At 39.9% G+C, this 24,301-nt stretch overlaps 1 protein-coding gene across 15 annotated transcripts in view; it reads right to left on the bottom strand.

Moving 5' to 3' along the window:
* Positions 1-24,301, bottom strand: part of ERC2 (ELKS/RAB6-interacting/CAST family member 2) — a 970,222-nt gene that overhangs the window by 419,021 nt on the left and 526,900 nt on the right. For all 15 annotated transcript variants that reach the window (XR_012090621.1, XR_012090622.1, XR_012090620.1 and 12 more), the window contains one exon: positions 22,825-22,960. Coding sequence is in view for 11 of the 15 variants with exons in the window: in XM_073010025.1 (XP_072866126.1) it covers positions 22,825-22,960 (136 nt within the window). In the remaining 4 variants the exon portion in view is untranslated. The remainder of the gene's footprint in view (positions 1-22,824; positions 22,961-24,301) is intronic.

The following is a 24,301-nucleotide window of genomic DNA, read 5'->3' as shown; positions in this document are numbered from 1 at the left end:
CTAGGAAAGTTGAAAAGATAAGCAGAATCTCAGGGTAACTTCTCAAAATTAAGCCTTGTCCCACTCAATTCTTCTCTTTCCCTAAAAATCCCTAGGGAATGATCCACCCCACAAAGTTGCACCATCCTTTTGTTTTTTTGCTTTTTATGGGAGGGGGTGTTTGTACTTTTTACATTTCTATTTTCAATTTTTGTGGGTACATAGATGTATATATTTATGGGGTATATGAGATATTTTGATATAGGCACACAATGTGCAATCATCACATCAGGGTTAATGAGGTATCTATCACCTCAAGCATTTATCCTTTCTTTGTATTACAAATAATTCTATTCTATTCTTTTAGTTATTTTAAAACATACAACAAATTATTGTTGACTCTAGTCACCCTGTCGTGTTATTAAATACTAGATCTTATTCATTCTATCTAACTATATTTTTGTAGCCATTAACCATCTCTACTCCCTGACCCCAACCCCAGCACCCTTCCCAGCCTCTGGTAACCATCCTTCTACTCTCTATCTCCATGAGTTTCACTGTTTTAATTTTTTTTAGCTCCCACAAATAAGTGAGAACATCAGAAGTTTGTCTTTCTGTGCCTGGCTTATTTCACATCACATAATAACCTCCAGTTCCATCCATGTTGTTGCAAATGATAGGATCTCATTCTGTGTTATGGCTGAATGGTACTCCATTGTGTATATGTACCATATTTTCTTTATCCACTCATCTGTTGATAGACACTTAGGTTCCTTCCAAATCCTGGCTATTGTGAATAGTACTGCAGTAAAAAGGTAGTGCAGATATCTCTTTGATACACGGATTTCCTTTCTTTTGGGTACATACCTAGCAGTAAGATTGCTGCATTGTATGGTAGTTTCATTTTTAGTTTTTTAAGGAACCTCCAAACTGTTCTCCATAGTGGTTGTACTAATTTACATTCCTACCAACAGTGCATGAGTGTTCCCTTTTCTCCACATCCTTGCCAGCATTTGTTATTGCCTGTCTTTTGGATAAAAGCCTTTTTTAACCAGGATAAGATGATATCTCCTTGTAGTTTCGATTTGCCTTTCTCTGATGATCGATAATGTTGAGTACTTTTTTCAAATACCTGTTTACCATTTGTATGTCTTCTTTTGAGAAATGTCTATTCTGATCTTTTGCCCATTTTTTAATTGAATTATTCAATTTTTTTTCTTATAGAGTTGTTAGAGCTCCTTATATATTCTGGTTATTAATCCCTTTTCAGATGGATAGTTTGCAAATATTTTCTCCCATTCTGTAGGCTGTCTCTTCACTTTGTTGATTGTTTCCCTTGCTGTGTAGACACTTTTTAACTTGATGTAATCCCACTTGTTCATTTTTATTTAGGTGCATGTGCTTCTGGGGTATTACTCAAGAAATCTTTGCCCAGTCCAATGTCCTGGAGAGTTTCCCCAGTGTTTTCTTTTAGCAGATTCATAGTTTGAGAACTTAGATTTAAGTCTTTTCTACGTTTTGATTTGATTTTTGTATATGGCAGAAAGAGGGGGCTAGTTTCATTCTTCTGCATATGGACATCCAGTTTTTCCAGCATCATTTATTGAAGAGACTGTCCTTTCCCCAGTGTATTGTTGGGGAAAGGCACCCCAAAGGTGTTGGCACCTTTGTTAAAAATGAGTTCACTGTAGATGTCTGGATTTATATCCAGGTTCTCTCTTCTGTTCTATTGGTCTACATATCTCTTTTTATGTCAGAATCATACTGTTTTGGTTACTATCCACCATTGCTTTGTTCCTGACATGTGGAGTGAACCTCTCTGGTGGGGAGTACTCCCTATCTCCTTGACCAGGGTCCCTCTTCCTCAACCGGTAGAGAGAGGCTCCCAGTTTGAACTTTCTCTCAATTTTTCTGTCTACAAATTGCTGGGCCCCCTCCCCTAAGCCACAGGGCTTGGGAAAATGGCTGAGACTCCTTCAGAGGACGAGCTCCAGAACAGTGTAAACACAGAGCTCCCCCTAAAACTTCCTGCTCAGCATTGCCATCCTGCTGTCCACTGTCTCTGAGTCTCCAAAAGAGACTCCCTCACATGGCAGAAGTAAGGGGCTCTGAGTCAGCCACACCCCTCATAGGTACTGCCCTGCCCTCCTCAATTTCTCCAAGCAGCTTCCTCTTACGTGCTAGCCCTAGCTGAGTTCAAGTTTTGCATATTTTTTTCATTTACTTTTGATATTCCTTGCATGTCCCCTTTCATTTCATTCCTGTTCCTCCAATGGGAAAAACTGAAGCTTGCTTTCAAATAAGGAAAGAAAAAAGTGGACAAAGCTAAGTTATAATATATATAGGGATAGGCAAATGGATAATAAAAATTACAAAGGAAAGTGACATAATTTGTATTTGTGTCCCCACCCAAATCACAGGTCTCACTATAATCCCCAGTGTTGAAGGAGGGGCCTAGTGGCAGATGACTGGATCACGGGGGCGGACTTTCCCCTTGCTGTTCTTGTGATAATGAGTTTTCAGGAGACCTGCTTGTTTAAAAGTGTGTAACACCGTCCCCTTCACTCTCTTCCTCCTGCTGCAGCCATGTAAGAAGACATGCCTGCTTTCCCTTCCCTTTCCGCCATGATTGAAGATTTCTTGAGGCCTCCCCAGCCATACTTCCTGTACAGCCCGTGGAACTGTGAGGCAATTAAGCTTCTTTTCTTTATAAATTACCCAGTCTTGGCTGGACACAGTGGCTTATGCCTGTAATCCAGCACTTTGGAAGGCCGAGGCAGGTGGATCACTCGAGGTCAGGAGTTCGAGACCAGCCTGGCCAACATGGTAAAACCCAATCTCTACAAAAAAGACAAAAATTAGCCAGGCGTGGTCATGGGTATCTGTAATCTCAGCCACTTGGGAGGCTGAGGCAGGAGAATTGCTTGACCCTGGGAGGTAGAGGCTGCAGTGAGCTGAGAATGTATCATTGCACTCCAGCCTGGGCGACAGAGTGAGACTCTGTCTCAAAAACATAAATAAATAAATAACCCAGTCTCAGATAGTTCTTTATAGCAATGCAAGAACAGACTAATACAGAAAGTAAGGCAGAGATTACCACAAAAGTCAGGAGAGTGATTATTCTTGAAATCAAAACAGCATAATACTGGTACCAAAACAGATATATAGACCAATGGAACAGAACAGAGGCCTCAGAAATAACACCACACATCTACAACCATCTGATCTTTGACAAACCTGACAAAAACAAGCAATGGGGAAAGCATTCCCTATTTAATAAATGGTGTTGGGAAACCAGGCTAGCCATATGCAGAAAACTGAAACTGGACCCCTTCCTTACATCTTATACAAAAATTAGCTCGAGATGGATTAACGACTTAAATATAACACCTAAAACCATAAAAACCCTAGAAGAAAATCTGGGCAATACCATTCAGGACATAGGCATGGGCAAAGACTTCACAACTAAAACACCAAAAGCAATGGCAACAGAAGCCAAAATTGCCAAATGGGATCTAATTAAACTAAAGAGCTTCTGCACAACAGAAGAAACTATCATCAGAGTGAACAGGCAACCTACAAAATGGGAGAAAATTTTTGCAATCTATCCATCTGACAAAGGCTAATATCCAGAATCTATAAAGAACTCAAACAAATTTACAAGAAAAAAACAAACAACCCCATCAAAAAGTGGGTGAAGGATATGAACAGACACTTCTCAAAAGAAGACATTTATATGGCCAACAAACATAAAAAAACGCTTATCATCACTGGTCATTAGAGAAATGCAAATCAAACCACAATGAGATACCATCTCATGCCAGTTAGAATGGCAATCACTAAAAAGTCAGGAAACAACAGGTGCTGGAGAGGATGTGGAGAAATACGAACGCTTTCACACTCTTGGTGGGAGTGTCAATTAGTTCAACCATTGTGGAAGACAGTGTGGCGATTCCTCAAGGATCTAGAACCAGAAATACCATTTGACTCAGCAATCCCATTACTGGGTATATACCCAAAGGATTATAAATCATTCTACTATAAAGACACATGCACACATATGTTTATTCCAGCACTGTTCACAATAGCAAAGACTTGAAACCAACCCAAATGCCCATCAATGATAGACTGGATAAAGAAAACATGGCACATATACACTATGGAATACTATGCAGCCATAAAAAAGGATGAGTTCATGTCCTTTGCAGGGACGTGGATGAAGCTGGAAACCATCATTCTCAGCAAACTAACACAGGAACAGAAAATCAAACACCACACGTTCTCATTAATAAGTGGGAACTGAACAATGAGAACACATGGACATAGGGAGGGGACCACCACACACTGAGTCCTGTTGGGATGTGGGGGACTAGGAGAGGGAGAGCATTAGGAAAAATGCCTAATGTAGATGATGGGTTGATGGGTGCAGCAACCAGCATGGCACATGTACACCTATGTAACAAACCTGCACGTTCTGCACATGTATCCCAGAACTTAAAGTATAATTAAAAAAAAAAAAAAAAAAAAAGAATGGAGGAAGTGGGCTGGTTTGAGCAAGACCTCTTGGAGTGTTTCTGGGGTAACTAAAAAGTTCAAGGTCCTTACATGAGTGTTGGTTCAAAAGTGTTCATCTTATAAAAATCATTTGCTGTGCATGATTTTTATAATCATTAAAATCATTAAGTTGTTTGCATTTGCATTGTATTTAAAAATTTTACTTCTTTTTTCAACTCTCATCATCTTGGACTCTATAACTTAACTATGGAATAACGACCAACTGGATTTGTGTAGAATTTGTTCTGTAAATAGAGAAACTAACAAATCTCTTCCCATGTTTTCATAAGTTCTCATTGCTGCAATAACTATTTCACATCCAACTTCCATTTGGTTGCCTCTACTCATGAATCAAAGCAGATCTGCTTGAAGACAGACAGCAGGTCTAAGCAAAGCTCGGCCAGAGAAAACCTTCCATGATGGACAACCTAGGGTCTAAAAGGCCTGCGTAGTCACTAAAAGTATAATGCCTCTTTCCTTTGATGTCTGTTAAAGTATTTTTAAGAATTACTATGTACAGAGAAGAACTTTAAAGCAGATGAAGGCAATAATGATGTTATTATTATGACATCTATTGCTATGGCATGCCTGGGGCTAAGTATTTAATGCACTTCATCAAATTTAATCTTTATAACAACCCTAAGAGATGGATATCATGTTTTCTTAGTAATTCTGCCCAGTTCATACTGTTATTCCTCCAACAGGCTATGCTCGTTCTCACCTCTGGACCTTTGTACATGCTGTTTCCTTTACCCGAAATGCACTGCCCCCAACTATTTGCATGGCTGGCTTCTGCTCTACCTTCAGATCTTAGCTTGGATACTGCACACTTCTCAATTCACAATCATCCTTCTTTTCCTTTCTGGTACCCCTTAAAATATATTCCCAATACATTCACCACTCATAAAAGCAAGTGTCCAATGGAATTATTTATTCCTTGACACAACTACAGTAAAATCTTCCAAAAGTAACAGATAACCCTGATGACTGAGTCATCCTGGAATTTTTTTTTCAGCTAGAATGAGGCAAACTATCTTGAGATACATACCTTTTAACAACGAGCCATGAAAAAAAGAAAGCAATTTATACAGGTTTGGCCAGGACAAATAGTCTTGTTAATTACTTTAGAGAATAAAGAAAGCACTGGGTGTTGTAGCTCACGCTTGTAATCCCAGCAATTTGGGAGGCTGAGGAGAGAAGATCACGTGAGGTCAGGAGTTTGAATCCAGCCTACCCAACAAGGTGAAACCTTGCCTCTACTAAAAATACAAAAATTAGCCAGGTGTGGTGGTGAGTGCCTATAATCCCACCTACTCGGGAGGCTGAGGCAGGAGAATAGCTCGAACCTGGGAGGTGGAGGCCGCAGTGAGTAGAGATCGCACCACGGCACTCCTGCCTGGGTGACAGGGCAAGACTTTGTCTCAAAACAAAGGGAGACAGAATAAAGAAAGTAACTGTGCCCAATCTCAAATGCCAACCTTCAGGCTGAGAAGTGAGAAAGCCTACCCTCCGTGCAAAAATGAAACCAAAGAGAAGAATCTTAAATTCTCATTGAAACAGCTGTACATGGGTTTTGGTTAGTCAAGTTTTAATTGCAAAATATAAGCAACAATAAAGATAGCAAACACAATTCTTCAGCCATGAGAAGAAAGAATAATGATAGCTATATGCACTTAAACCAACAGGGAAGTATACAGTGTTTCTGAAATTTATTTCATAGCTAAAATTTTTGTTTAGCTTGGTTTTGTGGCTGACTTTGCAGCCTATATGTGCAGGGCTTTATAAATACTCTTCAGGGATCCTGCCTCCCCATAGCATCAATCAAATTAACCAAGTAGCCGTCAAAGTCCGTTTGGAGAGCCCTATGTGGCCCAAACCAACTGCAGGCAAACCGCGTGGCCACAGGAGCCATGCCATTTCCTCCTCAGTCACCTCACTCCTGTGGCCTCCAGCCTGGAGACGGTGTCCAGCCTCTCAATTTACGGGAACCCCTTGCCCACCTCCAGTGCGTGGGTATGCAAGGCCATATTTAGCTCAACCTACGCATAGTTCACTTTACCCAACCAGGTGAAGCCAGACACCAAATGAGCACAAAGAAGAAAGGGCTTTCTGTCTCAAGTATCTGTCTGTGTGAAGTCAGTGGCCACTTTGGTGCCTATGTGTCAAATTCTTCGGGTGTTTAATTTAGAGGTGGAAAATACAGCCATCTAACTCTAGCAAGCAAAATTAAGGAGGCCATGATGTTTCATGGCAAGAAAATAAAACCATTTGAAAATGGATATACATATGTGTGTGTGTGTGTATGTGTATATATATAAACGCATATATACCATATGTGCATGTGTGCTCAGTGAGGGTATGGCTTGCTGCCAAACATTAAGAAAAGTTTTAAAAATTTATGATGCTGGGAAAAAGTATACAAAGACATAAATCTCGCATTTTTCTCCCAATCAGTGCTAAACTATCCGAACAGGCATGCAAATCTTCAATACAGTTTAACCCTAGGAATTTCGAGTTTAACAAAAAACCTGAAATTAGCAATGACCTCCACAAAACATATCAGAATATGACTAAATATTTGGTCAATGCTAAGTGTAGTAATGATAATGATGACAAAAGCAATTGTGACTGCCATTTCCAGAGTACACTCCCATGCACAAAGAACTGTGATAATGACTTTACATCGAGAGGTCATTGATTCATACAAACTGATGAGGTAGCTAGTCGTCTTATCCCTGTTTTAAAGATAAGAAAACTGAGGTACATCAAGAGTAAGCAATCTGAAAATCACACAGCTGTGAAGTGGTAGAAGAAGGAATGGATTCCAGGCGTACATAACTCTGGATTGAAGAATAAAAGGAGATGACCACTGATATGCAGCCTCCCTGCTGAAATGAGGAACTGGAAAGAAACAAAATCCAGATATAGACAAATAAATAAAATTGGGAAGAACTCAGGAAATTTCTGGATAATTTAGGCCTCCAAGGAACCAACATCAGCCACAATGTCTACATAATTTTGGCAATATGAAGTTTTTGTGTGATTACAAATGACTTTGAATTTTTTGCAGTATAGAAGGAGTCATTTGAAAAATTCAAAATCCAATCAGTGTATTATTTATATGATGCTTAAAAATTAGCTTGCTTCATTTCAAATAAAAAAATCATACGGTCTGGGGAAAAAAAAGATAAGGTTACAAAACATGCCAGACTGTCCCCATCTCTGTGCACACCATCCCCATTCTAAGCAGTGACCTCGGAGGCTGTGACCTCTCCAAAGATGTAGCCTTTACCCCATGACATTTTGGGAAACAGCTTTGGAACTATCTTCAGAGTTAGGCACAGCACCCTGCCAGAAGCATAACTTTATAGCCACATGTTTTTTAGAACCAAGTCTGGAGAATAAAGCTGCTGATCAAAATAGGAAATGCTGGTTTTAGGTAAGAACATGTTGTGATTACAAAAGAGTAAGATCTCTTGCATGGCTTTCAAGGTGGCCAGAGGAGTTCCAGAAAGCTTTTGAGTAATAGTCGCCATGCTGGGAAGTGAATACGAGTTCCACAGGGTGATAGCTGAGAAGGAAAACATTCATTTGTAATGTGAGTGCCAAAAACTAGACTATTGAAGATGGTGGCTGTGATGTAGTCCTAGTGCTTACACAGGTTTAGTGTTCCCTGCATGGAGCCCAGCACACAGCAGGTGACCACGGCGCATTTGCTGAATAGTTCAATTACTCCATCCATCTGTCAATTAGACAATGAACAAACTCTTGGCTAGTGAGAAAATTCCTTGCTCACATAACTGCTATTGGTCAAGACCTAAACACTCAGAAAAAGTATGGCTTCACTTAGAGAACCAAAATACAAAGAAAAAGTTGCTCTGAGAAGCAGATGGCTCATTTTGCCATCTTTCTGAACATTTTTCCAGTCAGCAGGCCATGTGCCCCAGATGTGTGCATACAGGGTGCCTGCCACACAAGGCCATTGCCCTGAGGGCAGGGTGGAAATTAGGTTTCCTCTGGCCCCTTTGTTATGCTGCCCTCCCTGCTCTCCAGACAGCCATTCCAAGCAGCTTCTAATGAGAAAGGTGCCCTCTGCAGCTTCACGGAGAAATGAAAAACAGCTAGGGTAGATCAACAATAACACACATCTTCAAATGCCAACAAGAAGGCCTCTTACAGGAATCTCTGTTCAAACAAACTTCACGACAAAATCTAGATGGTGCATTCTTTATTCATGGTTGGCCTATCTGATTATTCAGTTATTCATGTATCCCACTTTTATGAATAATTAATAATTACTATCTTATTACCTATCAGACACTGAAAAGACACAGGTCCTCACTTTGAAGGAGGTCTCCATTGAGCCTCAGGCAGAACACACACTCCTGCTCTCTGCCGAGTCCCCGGCATGGGCTGATTGGCGTTGGCACTCTTCTCTTCCCTCACAGACACAGCCTCAGCCCTTCTCTCCTGCATGCTGAGAAGCCACTACCAATCCTCAGAGCTGCTATGGAAGCTTATTTGCAACTCTGCTCACTTATAATAATTCATTTATTCAGTTAGTCAAAAAGTATTTATTGAATATCTACCATGGGCCAACTCTGCTTTGGACACGTTAGTCCTACATTCTAGGAGAAGGGACGATGGACAAAGTGCCTGTGTGCTCATGGGAAAGACAGATAAACAAGTCTACAAATAACTGTACATTATTATTTTAGGCTATGATATAAATGATGAAGAAAGATAAAGACAGAAACATAAAGAAAGACAAGAACTATCCATTAGAGCATTCAGAGAAAGCCTCTCTGAGAAAACAACATGGGAGCAGAAACCTACATGAAATGAGTAACTCACACACATGCCTGAAGAAAGAACCTTCTAGCCAAGGGACCAGCTTGTTCCAAGGGCAGGGAGGGTTTGGAGACTGGAGTGCTGGAGCAGTCAGTGAGGGAAATGATGGGAGGACAACAGGGGGTCCCAAAGAGAGCCAGGGCACAGGGCGCTATAGGCTATGGTAAGTAAGGTCTTTACAGAGCCCTCACCAGTGTAAATGCTGAACAATAACATGACATCATCAGCATCCTAGTAACATCATCGTGGCATCAACCTGCATTTACTCTGTGCCAGATGCTGTTTTCTAAATGACCACACAACACTAGGAGGCAAGTACTGCCATCATCTGAAACTTAACAACCTTGTTGCACAACACACAGCTAGTAAGTGACAGCATCAGGAGTCAATGTAGAAGTCAATGATCTTAACCCATGTTGTAAAAACATCCCTTAGAAAAGCAACCACAGGCCGGGCGCAGTGGCTCACGCCTGTAATTCCAGCATTTTGGGAGGCCAAGGCGGGTAGATCACTTTTTGTCAAGAGGTTGAGACCAGCCTGGCCAACATGGTGAAACCTTGTCTCTACTAAAAATACAAAAATGAGCCAGTTAGTAGATGAGCCAGGCTCAGGCCTCTAATCCCAGTTACTTGGGAGTCTGAGACAGGAGAATCACTTGAACCCAGGAGATGGAGGTTGCAGTGAGCCAAGATCGCACTACTGCACTTTAGCCTGGGTGACAGAGTGAGACTTTGTCTCAAAAACAAAATAAAACAAAAAAAGCAATTACAGCCCGGCCTGGTAAAAAGATAAAAAAATACTCACACCTAGTCAAAACCTGTAAAACAAGCTAATGATCTGTGAGTAGATGGCTGTGGCTTTGTGCAGGACTCCAGCTAGTGTGTCACACATGGGTTCCTAAGGTACGGGGGTCAGACCTCTCAGAGGGGAAGATAAGGTGCAGGGAAGGCTGCACCACATGATGGAAAAGCACCTCCAGGGAGTCACTGTTAGGCAGAGGAGGCTTGGGAAGAGTTCATGTGACATTGTTCCATGAAATACAAGAGTAAAAAAGATCACATGTTGTGTAATAAGTGATTTTGAATGTAACTAAATCGATAATATAAATATCATAAGTAGATACCTTGACTATTTTATCTGTATCTCTGTAAGTTTCTATATTGAAACTTGAAAATTTCTCTTTGAGAAATAGTAGATGAGTTTGTATTCAGGGTGGCTTACGTTTGGGTACATGAGATTATATTTACTGACTCATAAATGATGGGAAGAAGTGGTCATCAGAACCAGGGATAGAGGCCCAGCCCTTAGCCTAGAAACACATGCAGGGAGCCCCAGCAATGCTGTAGTAGCTGACTTGGGTGGAAAAACTCAAGCTGCCTTTACTTAGAAGGTTCATCTTTTAAACTCGTAGTGCTGCTTAGTCCAATCTACCAAAAAGCCCTATGCCCACATTTCCTAGTACGTCTTATGATTATGTCTTCATGGTTCTGTCTGTCCATTAGACAGGGCATGAGAGAGAAAAACCCAGCCTCGAAAAGCCAAGAGGTTCGTTCAGAGCCTAACATGATGGATGTGGAATGAATGAATAGATCAAAACGTTCTTTTCAGAAGCATTTAAAATATAGAGCTATGTCCTTATTTTTATACGGGAAATAATAAGCTTCGAGAATTAAAAGCATTACAGAAAAGAATGTCCTCGCCCAACTGCCATCTATCTCCCAGACTTCATATCTAACTATGATCTCATTCTAACTACTACCCTGGTCTCAACCACTGGACTCTAACGTACATGTGGTAATTCCTATGAAGTGAAACTTTATTCTGGTGAACCAAGCAACAGTCAAGAATGACCTTAATCCCTCATTTCAACTAGGAGGAAAATAACCTTGCAAGATGAGTAAAAGGTAAAGCCGTCATTAAGTCAGGTTAAGAGAGGTGCGGTTCATTCAGAAATCACGGGCCCATTTCTGAACAGACCCGGGCATCTAGGAGACGTACACTCAAGGTCATATTGTTTAACTGTTAACATTTTTAAATGTGCGGTTTTCTAATTTCTTATAAGGATCCTTTCACAGCCAAAAAAGTACAACTAAAATAAAAACAAGTCTGCTGGTAATGACACAGGGACGCTCTGTGCTTCATTTTCAACCCATATAATTGACTTGGACAGCATAACATGAGCCCAGAGCACTATATTCCATACTGCCTTAGCAGAAAAAAGAGGTAACATTGCATCCAAGTGACAATTAACAATGGATACTTACAAAATTCATTTTTATCTTTTAAACCTGGAAAAATGTCTACATCTTCCCCCAAAACATTCATTAATTTTTTAAAAAAATTTATCAAATTTGGATTTGGAGTATAGCATAATGTGAGCTTGTAATTAGAAATCAATGTGGATTCCAGGATCAAGAAATAATAGATGAAAATATTACTGTACCTTTCATAAACATTTTTCAGTTTGCTTTATATCAGCTTTCTTAATGAGGTACAATTCTTTAAAAGTACATCAGAATTAGAATTTTCTTGGCCAGTCATTATAACAGAGCTGTTTTTCAACAAAGTGGCAGGGGCAATCCAGGTGAATTCTGATTCAGCAAAGACAATATTATGTTTAATAAAGTATTACTGCAGAATTTGTCCAAACTCAAACTCTAATCGAAGAAGTAATTGCATATGTCTGTTAATCATCAGCAAGAATTGCCTAAATCAGCATTTGCCCAAGTTCCATAAAATGCTGATACTTTGCATTGTTAATAAATGCTCGAGTGGGAAAGAAAAGGGCTCCTTTTGTCAAGTGATTTAGAGAAATTTTAGATTGAAGAATATCAAACATTTCTTTTGACTGCAGGACTTCTCAGAGTCTTTAACATGTTAATATGCACAGTACTCTTAAAGTAAAAGAGTATATATTATTTTCCAGAGGCATTTGACAAATGAAACCCCTTTTCCTTGTAGTATTCCATAGAACCATCACTCTGATAAACATGTTTTGTGAAATGTGAATCTAGATAATATCAACCCTCTTTTAGTCAAATTAGTCTCTATTCTATTTTCCCACAGCTCGCTATGACCTGAACAATTAGGAGAAAAATAGCCCCTGCTGACATAGTGGCTTATTAAAACAATAATCTACTTCACAAACAATTACATTTTAAAGCCACATAGTTCCTTCCCTTGAGAAATGTCTGTAAGCCAGGTGGCTCAATTCTGAGAAGTTCCTGCACTGTGTATCTTGTGTCCCGACTGTCAGAGTTCTAATCTGTCTTACACCAAAAAAGTAACAACTGGTGGATGTATTATTATAACTGATTGCTCTAAAGAAAACAAAATGTGTTGGTGCACACTACGAAAGTCTCAAAATGGCAGACCCTGCACTCCAGATAGAAAACAGAGAGAGTTCTTAGAGTGACTTATATTTAAAGCCAGGTATTCTATATTACCAGGATGGTGCCAAGAAGACTGACTTCCCTAGATTCCCAACAGGAGGACATCCCTGCTCCTGACCTGCATGTTCTATTTTTGGCAGCAGCCTCTCCAGTTGGCCCATGAGCCTCCCCCTTGGAAGGTACTTTTAAATCACCACATATATGCACCCTTCAATTAGTCCCCAGACGCCAGGATTTCAGAGTTGAAAGGACCTTACTTCAATACAAGCCTCTCTTTTGTAGATGAGAAAACTGAGGCTTAGAGGAAAAAAAAAAAAAATCACTTGAGTCTAAACTAAAAACCAGATCCCCTCACTTCCTGCTTGATACGGTCATCTCTCACCCACTCAAGCTCAGAGACCCACAGATGACCTGAGGTCCAAAAGGCCTTCCAGAAGCTTCTGTTCTGGCTCACGAGAGCCAAGGCTCCAGCGGCAGCCACAACTTCGTTGTTACCTCTTTCAAATGCTCTTCTGTCTCAGAGCACACAGCAGCCCAGTAATGCATGTTCTGGTTGACTTTCAGAAGCTACTGTAAATCAAATGCTGGGGGGAGGATATCTTTCGTCAAAAGAAAAGATCTTGAGATATTCAAATGTAAGGAATTTTGTCTTACTTGTTACAGCTCAGTAGGTTGCACAGTGCCTAGCACACAAAAAGTCCTCAAAACACATCATTGGGAATGCTTGATGAACTGAAGGCAGAGTCTTGTACACCTTTAAGAAGCATTTAAGTCTAACTCACTACTTAAAAGAAAGCTTAATCCCTTTCCATAAAATCCATGCAAAGCCCCATTACCCAAGTTTATGCCACATAATTTTTCTATCTGTTTTTGGAGGGTCCTGACCAGCATCTTCACTGTTGATACAGTTACTGTGCCCAATAAAAGTCAAGCAAAGAAACAGCCCCACTCAGGAGAGAGAAAGGTGTCCAGTTTATGACTGAGACCTGAGAAACAGCACCGTCTCTTTCTCTTGTTTAATATCATCAAGTTTCAATCTTCTTTTCTGTAAAATGGTTTCATAGTAACATCTTCATTAGTTTGTTGGGACAATTAAACAATTCATTGTGTGTACACAGCAACTTGGCCAACTACGATTGCTTTTTAATGGCTGCTTATATTGAAAAGAATTATGAAGCTGGGTGGGTAAGACTTGTCTTGGGATCAGTTGCATGTATCTGCCATGGGTGTCAATGAAGAATGTGCAACAGACACATCAGGTGTTTGCTGTAGATGTAGGTGCACTGCCCTGATACCCCTTAGGACCAAGACACTGTCTCCAAGTGCCAGGGATGTGCTTTCCCTGAGAGCTGCCTTGTCTAAGATTACACCCTTCTCCTGGCATTGCCCACCTCCGTTGACTCCATTGGGGTCAACAACCCTCCAAATGGCTATCCCAGCTACAGAGCAACTGACAGGGACTGCTAAGGCCTTTGCTGCAACATTACAATTTGGCTTTTCCCTGTGCCTAACCCTGCTTCCCTCCCTTTCTGAGAGTACTCTCAATAAACTTCTTGCATGTTCATCTCAGAGTCTCAATTTCCCAGGGAACACAATTGAAGACATTATCCTTGGCCTAACTCATTGTTTAATAAAAAGCAGCTATCATTCTTTTGGTTGAATTTTCTAAAATATCCACACTTGTTTTCCATCACAAGAGACTTCCTGACCCTCTTTATGGGTGACATCCTTTTATGGATGGAGAAAAGTGACAAAGATATAAATAACTTAAACTAATTTTTATTTATCATCTAAAGAGTCCTAAACTCTGCAGTCTGTTCTCACAGTAATTATCTCCACCACCGATTTACTACTTCTTTAGTTACCCTAGTTTTAAAGACATAAGAGAGGCACAGGAAATGATAGAATATCCTGTTATAAAATATACATAAAGCTTAGTTTATTCATAATAACCAAGTAATTTTATGTAATTTTAGATGCTCAATCTAATACCCAATGCTGAGGGGAATAAGCCTTAGGTATAGGCTTGAAGATTTTAACCATTCAAATCCTACCAAAGGTAGTCATACCTTATGGAACCAGTGGGCTGCACAAATGGCACTGGGCAAGGATGCAGAAGGCCTGGGATCTGGTCTCCCCTCCACCAATAACTCCTTCTAGGATCATGGGCAGGTCATTTCCCTTTGCTGGGCCCTACTTCCTTCATCAGCAAAACAAGGAACTTGTATTAAATGAAGTCTAAGGTCCTTTCTAGTAAGAAAAACTTATGATTGCTTAAACCTTGTAGGGCTTTTTCCAGGCAACATAAATAAGATGTAGACGGAAAGTGTAATAGCAGAGGAGAAATTAAAAGTGTCATAAATTCAAGTTACCAACTTCCCAAATGTGTATTACAGGAGAGATGATTAAGTGAATAGGAACAGATTTAATAGTTGTATTTTCCTTTCGCAAGATTTCCATCTAAATCATTGCCTGTGTCACTGATTGTCATTTCCTTAATCTGGAGTGTTTGAATATATAGCTTGGCAATGCTTTGGACAAGCCATAAGTCAAAGTTAACATTTTAAGAAGCTAACCATGCCCAGATCTCTGCCTTGGGCAGCGATGTGCTGAAATACCAGCATCTATTTGAGCTATTGGAAAGAGGTTATTGATGTCAGCGTGTCATGCACCGTGATTTGCAGGTGCCCCCCTGACTAACCTCTGGTAGCGATAACTCAGGGTAAACCTGAGGTAATTATCCTGGCCAGGGAGAGCTGGTTTAACTAGACTGGCCCTTTTGATGCATGTTGAACAAGATTGCACCCTAGGGATTACACAAGTCCTGTGTGTGAGTTATTACATAAATTCTACCTTGGAAAAAGTAAGAAGGTGTGCTGTCAGAATTTTTTTCTTCTCCCAGTCCCCTTGCTTATGTATGGGTTCTTCAGTAATGCCTTCACCATATTTACTTTGAAAATGATACTGCACGTGCTATGGAGTGAAATGGAATAGAAGAAGATATAGATGCTCCCAAGCACACACCTCAGAGGTCTCGCTTCCCAGTGGTTTTTGAAGCATGATTCTGGTTCAGAATCTTTTGCCTGAGGAAGCATTTTTTTTTTTTCAGTGTACGAAAGCTGAGGCTTAGTCCAATCTTCACAGGAAGAACTCCCAAACTTTTGGTACCTCCTTAAGTCTTTATCTTCAATGAGACTCACAACTGCAGACCAGTCATGGAACAATTGTATGACTCTCAGTTTCCTCATCTATAAAATAAAGATAGATAAACTGGTCCTACAAATCCTCAAGGCCAGAAAAAGGATCCAGCATGAAGATCACCCCCATGAAAGCAATTTAGAAAGCACACAGGGCTCTGGCTTCGATGGGCTGTTGTTTTATTATTGACTAAACGAATCACCAGCAGTGGTTTTAATGAACATACAAAAATGGGGTCTCCAGTTTATAGTCCAAGCTTCACCTCAAAATAAGCCCATAGATCAGAGTCAGGGATAAACAGAGGCAAGACAGACTCTACAAACCTAGCCCTTCTCTCTCCTTAGAACTGAACATGGCATTTCTTTTAGGAAAGGATCCACGTCTACTTCTAGTTTTCACTGGAGCTCACAAAAGGATGAACACTTATTGATTTTCCCTTATTGATTTCTATTTCAGGGACCAAAAGGCACAAAATAGGATAACATCTAAAAAATAGTGTGAGCTTCCTTAGAAAGCCCCCTCAAAATAAGAGATTACTGTACCATTCGAGCAAGATTTCTTTTTCCAAATCCCCCACCCCAAAGTTTGTCATTTCAAACTCTACCCCCATAACAACAATGATTACATCTGAGAAATATGTTGCATTTCATTCAGCAGGATCTTCAGCCTTCAGCAAACAAACATTCACTTTGCCAAGGACTGCTGAAGAGCCACTAATGGGGTGAAACCTGAAAACCCTTTGGAAAAGAATAATGAACCCCACTCTGTCTTCAGGGGGTAATTTAGTAGGTAGATTAGGCAACTCTCGATTAAGGGTAAACCTCTCTTTTCCATAGAAATATATTGTGTTTGTACAGAAGGGCTATATGAAGTGGAGGATTAGGTCAGAAATCCACAGGAAAAAGCAGGAGACGTTACTCAGAAGAAATATGCAAGTTACTGCACATTTGGAAAAACAAGTCATACTTTATTGGGAGGAAAGAAGAAAAACTCCACATATAACAGTTTTATTTACCCGATTGCACTTGGCTTCTTGGAACATTTCTAACAAATAGTTACTTCCCAAATACATTGCACCGGATGTCTTGTCACCCCTGACAGTCGATGAGTTACTACAAAGAGTAATGACTTTAACTCAAGGCTACCTGAAACTGATTGTCAAATAAGATTTTCTGAGACTGCCTACAGGGGCCTGCTACAACAAAAGTCATTTTTTTGGCTCATGGGGGATTATAGTGTGAAAGAAAAACAAATGTCAAAATAAATCCCCAAGGAAAGAAAGCACTCCTGTGCCGACCCTCAGTCCTACTCGTCAACATTCCTTGTCCTCTGCAGACTAACAAATACTTGAGTATTTCTCTTCATCTGAAACCATGAACAGAGTCTGAAAAAATTAGATGAGGGTCAGTTCACATTTCAACAATGTGATAGGATTTATCCATAACTTAATGGAACTTCCCAATCTCTACCCATCAAGGTAGAAAACTGTAAAACAAACAAATAAAACACTTCACGGTGTTTAAAACAAATCATGATGTTAAATTCTAATGAAAATTTAAACAAATGTGAATTCTTTTTAAACCTGGGTTAGGATGACCTTTCTCATCTTTTCCATATGTTGAAAATGATGGCTGAAATGGAGCCTCCCTAAATCACTCTACACCATGCCTACCAAACAGCCATGGAAAACTAGGAACTAAATAAACTCATTTTGACAATGATGAATCTCTTAACTCTGCTGGTCAGGTTTCTTCTAATGGCAGTACTTAGGTAAGTGTACCATAACACATGAACATAGATCACAGTCAAAGTAACAATTTTAAGTTCAGGGAATTGAAAAAGAAGTGAATTTAACTTAGTGACTTGTAGAGATGAACATATAGATATGAAGCTTAAAAAGTTGTTGCTTAAGATGTACACATCCTTCTGCAAAGAAACAACTTAGCAAACCTTGGGAACTCCATAATGAACTATATGTTTTGCTGAAAGCTATGCATTTTTGAGGTTTATGTTGTTTGTTACACTTCCTCTGTTAGCTGATTCCAACTCTAATTGGAGGAGGAAAGTAAAGGAAGTCTCCTTCGAAAAAAGATATTGGCTGTACAGGGTTACACAAATTAAAAAATAAAATTGTCTTTCTAGCCTTTTTTTTTTTTTTTTTTTTTAGAATTCTATTAAAAGGACAAGAATAAATGAGAACATTCATTTGCTTTTTAAAGTGATCACACTTGGGTTTAACCACGGGCAGAGAAGAAACTTTACGGTTCCCTGGGAACCTATAATTTGGAAACGGAAGCACACAAGAACAGACTTTAGTTTTCAGGCAATAAATTGAAGAGAATTCTGCAGACATATAACAGAAAAGGAACATAAAACATCGACTTGTACATTTTTTAGAAAGTTAGTTTATTAACTCGATAAGCTACACATGGAAAAATGCAGCCAAAATCTACAAGGATATCCACTGGGGTTTCAAATTGGCATATTTACTCAGTGAGAAATAGGTAGAGCTTTAAAAAAAAAAAAAAAAAAAAAAAAGCATCCCATTCTGGAAAAGACGATTTAGTGTGAATCTCCAGAAAGACACCTTGTTGAAAAACCTCCATGTGGGCTCTGATGGGACACACAGAAGCCCAAAGCCCCAAGGTCAGACATAAATATCATGCCCTATAATCTGTGTTCTGGGAAAAGCTCTGCAGAATTATACAAGAAAATCACGATCTTTCACATCCACCTTTCACACACAATTCAACATTAACTTGAAGAATGTTTTAATTTTCCTCCTTATTGCCCAAAATGTTTTTTTAATGCTTTATTGGGAATTTCCATTTACTGGTGTGTGTTCTATATCTGTATTACTCATCAGTGTAAAATAGTTGCAAAGAATTTGTTGGTTGATACTCCCAATGGTCACTGTCTTCGATGATTAAAAGCTCATTATCAGTCTCTCTGGGAGAAAACTCTAGTAACTGAAGTCCACATATGTCAGGTACTGTGCTAGGTTCTTTCACAAACTTTATTTTATTTAACCCACCCAGGGAGGTAAAGATTGCAATCCCCATTTACAGATGAAAAAAGTAAGGGTCAGAGAGATTCTCTGCCATACTCAAGGCCTTAAGCTAATAATAATAAGGGCCAGTATTTGAACACTGGCTAGTTCAACTCCATGGTTCTGCATCCTTCCCTTCCTGTTCTCCTTGTCAATGCTTCAAAAAATGATTTGAGAAGCTAAATCAAGAACATTCCCTATTCCTGTAGATTGTGGACGATTTCCTTTAAGAAACAATTATTCAAGTATCTTCAAACAAAATGAGGACTCAGGACAAATGCTAAACTGCCACCTTTCCAATGAGTCAAGTTCGGCTAACTAGGGTGTATTCTTAGTCAGTTTATTTACACTATGTAGACCCACAGGGATCAGAGTGCCAAGCCATGCAGCAGAGGCCACAAGCCAGTGGGCAACTCATGTGCACGTGTGCTTCACAGGATCCCAGAGTGTTTAAAAATTCAACTAACTTCCTAAAATCCACAGATTTCACATACAAATTCCCATTTTATGGATTATCTTGGACAATCGGAGGTCCCACCACCCTAGGCCCACCTTTACAGCAGTGTTCAACCAGAGCGTAGTGGCCATTACTCCTTTAGATGAGTAACGGTTCTTGAGTTCCCTACAGCTCCCCACCACCCTCAAGTATATCCACACACTAAGGCCACCCACAGCTGAACTTTTTCATTATGCATATGCTATTTTTCTTATAATAGAGAAATACTTCTCCAGGGCTTGTCTCTTTTGATAGACTGAATAATTGGCCCCAATTCTTCACCTCTCCTCGTATCTACTCCCATACATTTTTGTCTTTGTGAGTAGAGTGTACTTTTCCAATCTGTGGCTTGGCTATGTGCTTTGCTTTGGGCCAATGAAAAGGGTGAAAATCACAATATCACTTCAAGACTAGGCCTTGTGAGGCCTAGCATGTTTTGCTTATTCTCTTGTGCCTCAGCAACTGTCACTAGAAGAGTTTTCCCTGGGTTGCTCACACCTCTTCGGCCTCAGAATGAACACGTGTAACAGAGCTGCCCCAGACACCACCACAGACGTGCAGTGAGTAGAAGTGCCCAGTCAAACCCACCTTAGAGCAGCTGGGCCAGTTAGTCAACCTGCAAATCTGTAAGAATAAACTATTGGTACTATAAAGCCGCTGGGTTTTGGGGTGATTTGTTGCACAGCACAACATTATTATGGCAATTGCTAACTGACACATCTCTACCAAAAATAAACCATAAAAAACAGGCAGAAAGAACCAGACATCATTATTTTTCCTACACACAAGCCTGTTTCTTACGTTAAAAGCCTAGACCCTGAAAGCATTTGAGTTTGCAATTTCTGTTGGAAAACTATAAACCTATGAAATAAAGAAGACTGTATTTGTAAAATGTTTCGTACTGTGCTATATATCTAGGTTTGACTGAGGTGATGCAGATTTTGTCTATGCCTTTTGTGTTCTGGTTTGAACAATAAAAAACATAGTCACTCTATCTTCATTCAACTTTTTTACCAACTTTCATACCAACTAGTTGAATCTCTTGGTGCTCTTCTTTTAAGCCTGATCCACTAGCTGTTGTTGTTGTAGGCCATACCCTACATTATATTTTTCTGGATATAATACCTATTGGGTTGGTTAAAATCATGAAGCCAGTGTATCCAATTGTTACCAAATGCTTGTGTAGAATAAATAAAAATTAACAGGTGCCATTGCCACAACCACCAACCAGCCAGGCTAAATCCCGGTTGACTGACACTTAAAGGCTTAACAGGCTAACTTGTAAACGAGAAATGCTCAAAACAACAACAATATTAAAAAAGTCAAGTGCCTCCAGAAAGTTTTGTTTTCAGAAGGCAGTAATTACTACATCTGAGCACATCTGCTTAACAATCCAGGGAAGTGGGAGGTTTACTCTCTATTAACCTTAACCAGAGACATTTTCATTAAAAGTAATCGTGATTACTTTTTACTGCATTTCAAATGCTATCCTTTATTTGGGGTGGTCAGGAATGCAACTAAGCAATTCCAGACCATGCTATCTTTTATGAACAGGGCTATGAGGTAGTTATCAAGGCCTGTTATGAAAATATTGCTCTACAAAAGTTCATGGGCCAAAACAAGACATTAATTTCCATAACTAGATGTGCCCTTAGAAAAGAAGAAATTACTATATATAGAAAAGATAAAAACTTTGATGCTCATTGCATATCAGATTAGAACTGTAGAAATACCTCTGCATATAGTAGACAAATCGTTTTTAATGTTTCATTTACCTTTTCCTTGTTATAACAACCATTAGTCATGAATGCTTATTTTGGGCATAGTCAATTCTAAACTATTTATATGCTTTGACTCTTTAAGTCTCACAACTACTCTGAAGCAGATGCAATTATTATTATTCTTTTACAGAATACACCATAGCAAGGTGAGCCCTAGCGTCAGGTCCTCTTTAAAGTTCTGGGCCCACCTGGCCGGGTGCGGTGGCTCACACCTGTAATCCCAACACTCTGGGAGGCCGAGGTAGGCGGATCACGAGGTCAAGAGATTGAGACCATCCTGGCTAACATGGTGAAACCCCGTCTCTACTAAAAATAGAAAAAAAATTAGCTGGGTCTGGTGGCAGGCACCTGTAGTCCCAGCTACGTGGGAGGCTGAGGCAGGAGAATGGCGTGAACTCAGGAAGTGGAGCTTGCCGTGAGCCAAGATCACGCCACTGCTCTCCAGCCTGGGTGACAGAGGGAGACTCCATCTCAAACAAAAAAAAAAGTTCTGGGCCCACCTACTATTGTCTCACTATTCAGTGAACGTTCCAAATCAGGCATCAATGTAAAGGGCCTTCAGTGACACCAGAAGGCATGTCTAGGACACAGAGAGAAAAAAAAAAACCCACTAATATTGACTAACGAGTCCCCATGTGCCATGCCCTATGCAAGGTACTTCCTTGTATTTCCTACTCTGGAATAATTATTGATTTTTCTTTTGGCCAATTAAAAAGATGAACTATGAGTACATATTGAAATTATCTAACTTCTCCTATCTCCAAGGAGGAAACCTAATATATGACTGGAGAAAGACACTAATTAATAACCAAAATTTAACATGAACTCCAGCCAACTTGAACTGCTCTGTTTAAAGGCACCCTGGAATAAATAAAGGAACTTCAAAGCAAATGCCCTGTTTTAACTTGAATGTTTTATTGAGTACATGGGGAGCACTCCTTGGCCAAAAATAAGGGTGGTTAATGAGGAAAAATTGGTGTTTCCAGTGAGTTGGTTTGTTTCTAAGATAGAACTGTCCATTGAAAGATAACTATATTCACGGAGAAGACAGAATAATAATCTGCGCCTGAGCCTCGCAGTCTTGAACAAAACAAAACTGGTTTTGTAAACTGTCTGGGATCAACTGAATACATCCTCACCCAAATACCTTCTATGATAATACACACACATTTGCCTTCTTCTATTCCCAAAATAATTTAAATATAAATTGAAAACGAAGACATTTCTATGTTTTAAGTTTCTTGCCAACTACATAAATGCAGCCCTTACCTTTAAAGGTGAGTTACAGGAACCAAAAGACTCTGCATTGTATTTCTAGGCTCTACCATAATTGGCTTTTCATGGCCACCATTCTGAAAATGATGACCCTCCCTGGGAAAGACCTACTGGGTTCCTTGTTAGTGCTAGACCCAGGCAAAGGCAAAGTCCACCATTTCTGTGAATATTTTCCAGCAGCAATGGTGACATTTCTGAGAGAGTCCATCTCTAGTTATTTAGGGATTAAGAAGAGAAGCCCGTGCTTACCTGCAAATGCTGTGAGTTGTCAACCATGCTATCTTCTCGCCTGCGGACTTCTTCTAGTAGCTGAGCATTTTTCTTCTTTTCCAACTGTTGATTGTGCTTGAGGTTGGCCACCTTCTTATTCTGATCTTTCATATGCCTGAGAAAAGTCAGCACAGCTTGGTTAAATTCTACCACTGGAAGATCATATGCTATCACAAATAGACTCAGGAAGTACTAAGCATAGGCTATCTGGATATGGGCTTGGGAAAAAAGATGATACTTCTAAATAATCCATTAATTCAACTACAAATACGTATTGAGCATCCACTTAATACCAGGTTCCAGGAAAGCACTGGGGCTGCAGTGGCAAATGGGGCAGGTATAATCTTCACCCTCATGGAGCTTAGAGGCCAGTGGGCAAGATGGACAAGTATCAAGGAAACACAAGTTAGGTTTCTTAATGTTGAAGGAAACAAACAGCATGCTGTGAGAGACAGTGATGTGCTTGTGTGGACAGGTGGTGGAGTGGAAGGAGACGACTTTAGATGCTGTGGCCAGGGAAAGCCTCCCTAGCAAAGTGAGACTGTGGGTGAGATTAGAAGGAGCTAACCAAGAGAAACACCAGTGGCGGAGCTCTCAAGTAGAGAGAACAATGCATGTAATTCCCAAGACAGGAAAGAAGAAACCGGAAGGCTGCAGTGAGGCTAATCCAGGGAAGGGTAGATGTGGGTGGGAGATGGGACTGCACAGGTAGGCAGGGCCCAGGCACATAGGGCCTCTGGTCCATGATAGGGCATTTATTTTCTTCTAATTGGTTGCTGTTCTAATTATTATCATTATTATTCTTTTGGATCATGTTCTTATTCTGAGATCAAAATCCATTACTTTGATTTTAAAATAACAATTACAAGGCTCCAATCAAATACATTGTCATCACTTAGCTCAAACACAATAACAATTTGGCTAATCATAATGTTAAACAAAGTTCTGGGGCTTGGAGTAAAAATTCTTAATGAATCTACAAGATGTCAAAGTGCAAAATCATAAAGTGATCAAGTGAGTAAAAGACTAAGTATAAAGAACGGGTTCAAGAAAACAACAATGGGAATTATAAGCTTAATGTGTACTATTGCACCAGCAGCGTTTAGCAAAACATTCCACAGATTTAGGCAACCATGTCCACAGCAGCTGTAATAAATCTAATCCAACACATGAGGAGGTAGGAGGGCAGTACGGAGGGCTCGGGAGTATTGACCACAAGAGGAGGGATGAGCAGCAGAATCATTTGGGGTCCCTTCGGATCCCTTTCCCCCATACCCCAGCATTGCCACGTCAACCACTGTTACTGAGCCCTGACTCCGTAAAAAACATAGTGAGAATCACTGATCTTTTGAAAATGTAAACAAGGTAAGAACTAGATGATAAACAGCAAACGTGAAATTGAAGCAAGTAAAATCAAATGAAAACTGCTCTCCACAAGAAACTCTTATTTCTAGTC

This window comes from Chlorocebus sabaeus, chromosome 22, assembly GCF_047675955.1.
Source record: "Chlorocebus sabaeus isolate Y175 chromosome 22, mChlSab1.0.hap1, whole genome shotgun sequence".
Classification (NCBI taxonomy): domain Eukaryota; kingdom Metazoa; phylum Chordata; class Mammalia; order Primates; family Cercopithecidae; genus Chlorocebus; species Chlorocebus sabaeus.
The sequence above is the reverse complement of the archived record's forward strand: the minus strand, read 5'-3'. Positions and strand labels throughout refer to the sequence as shown.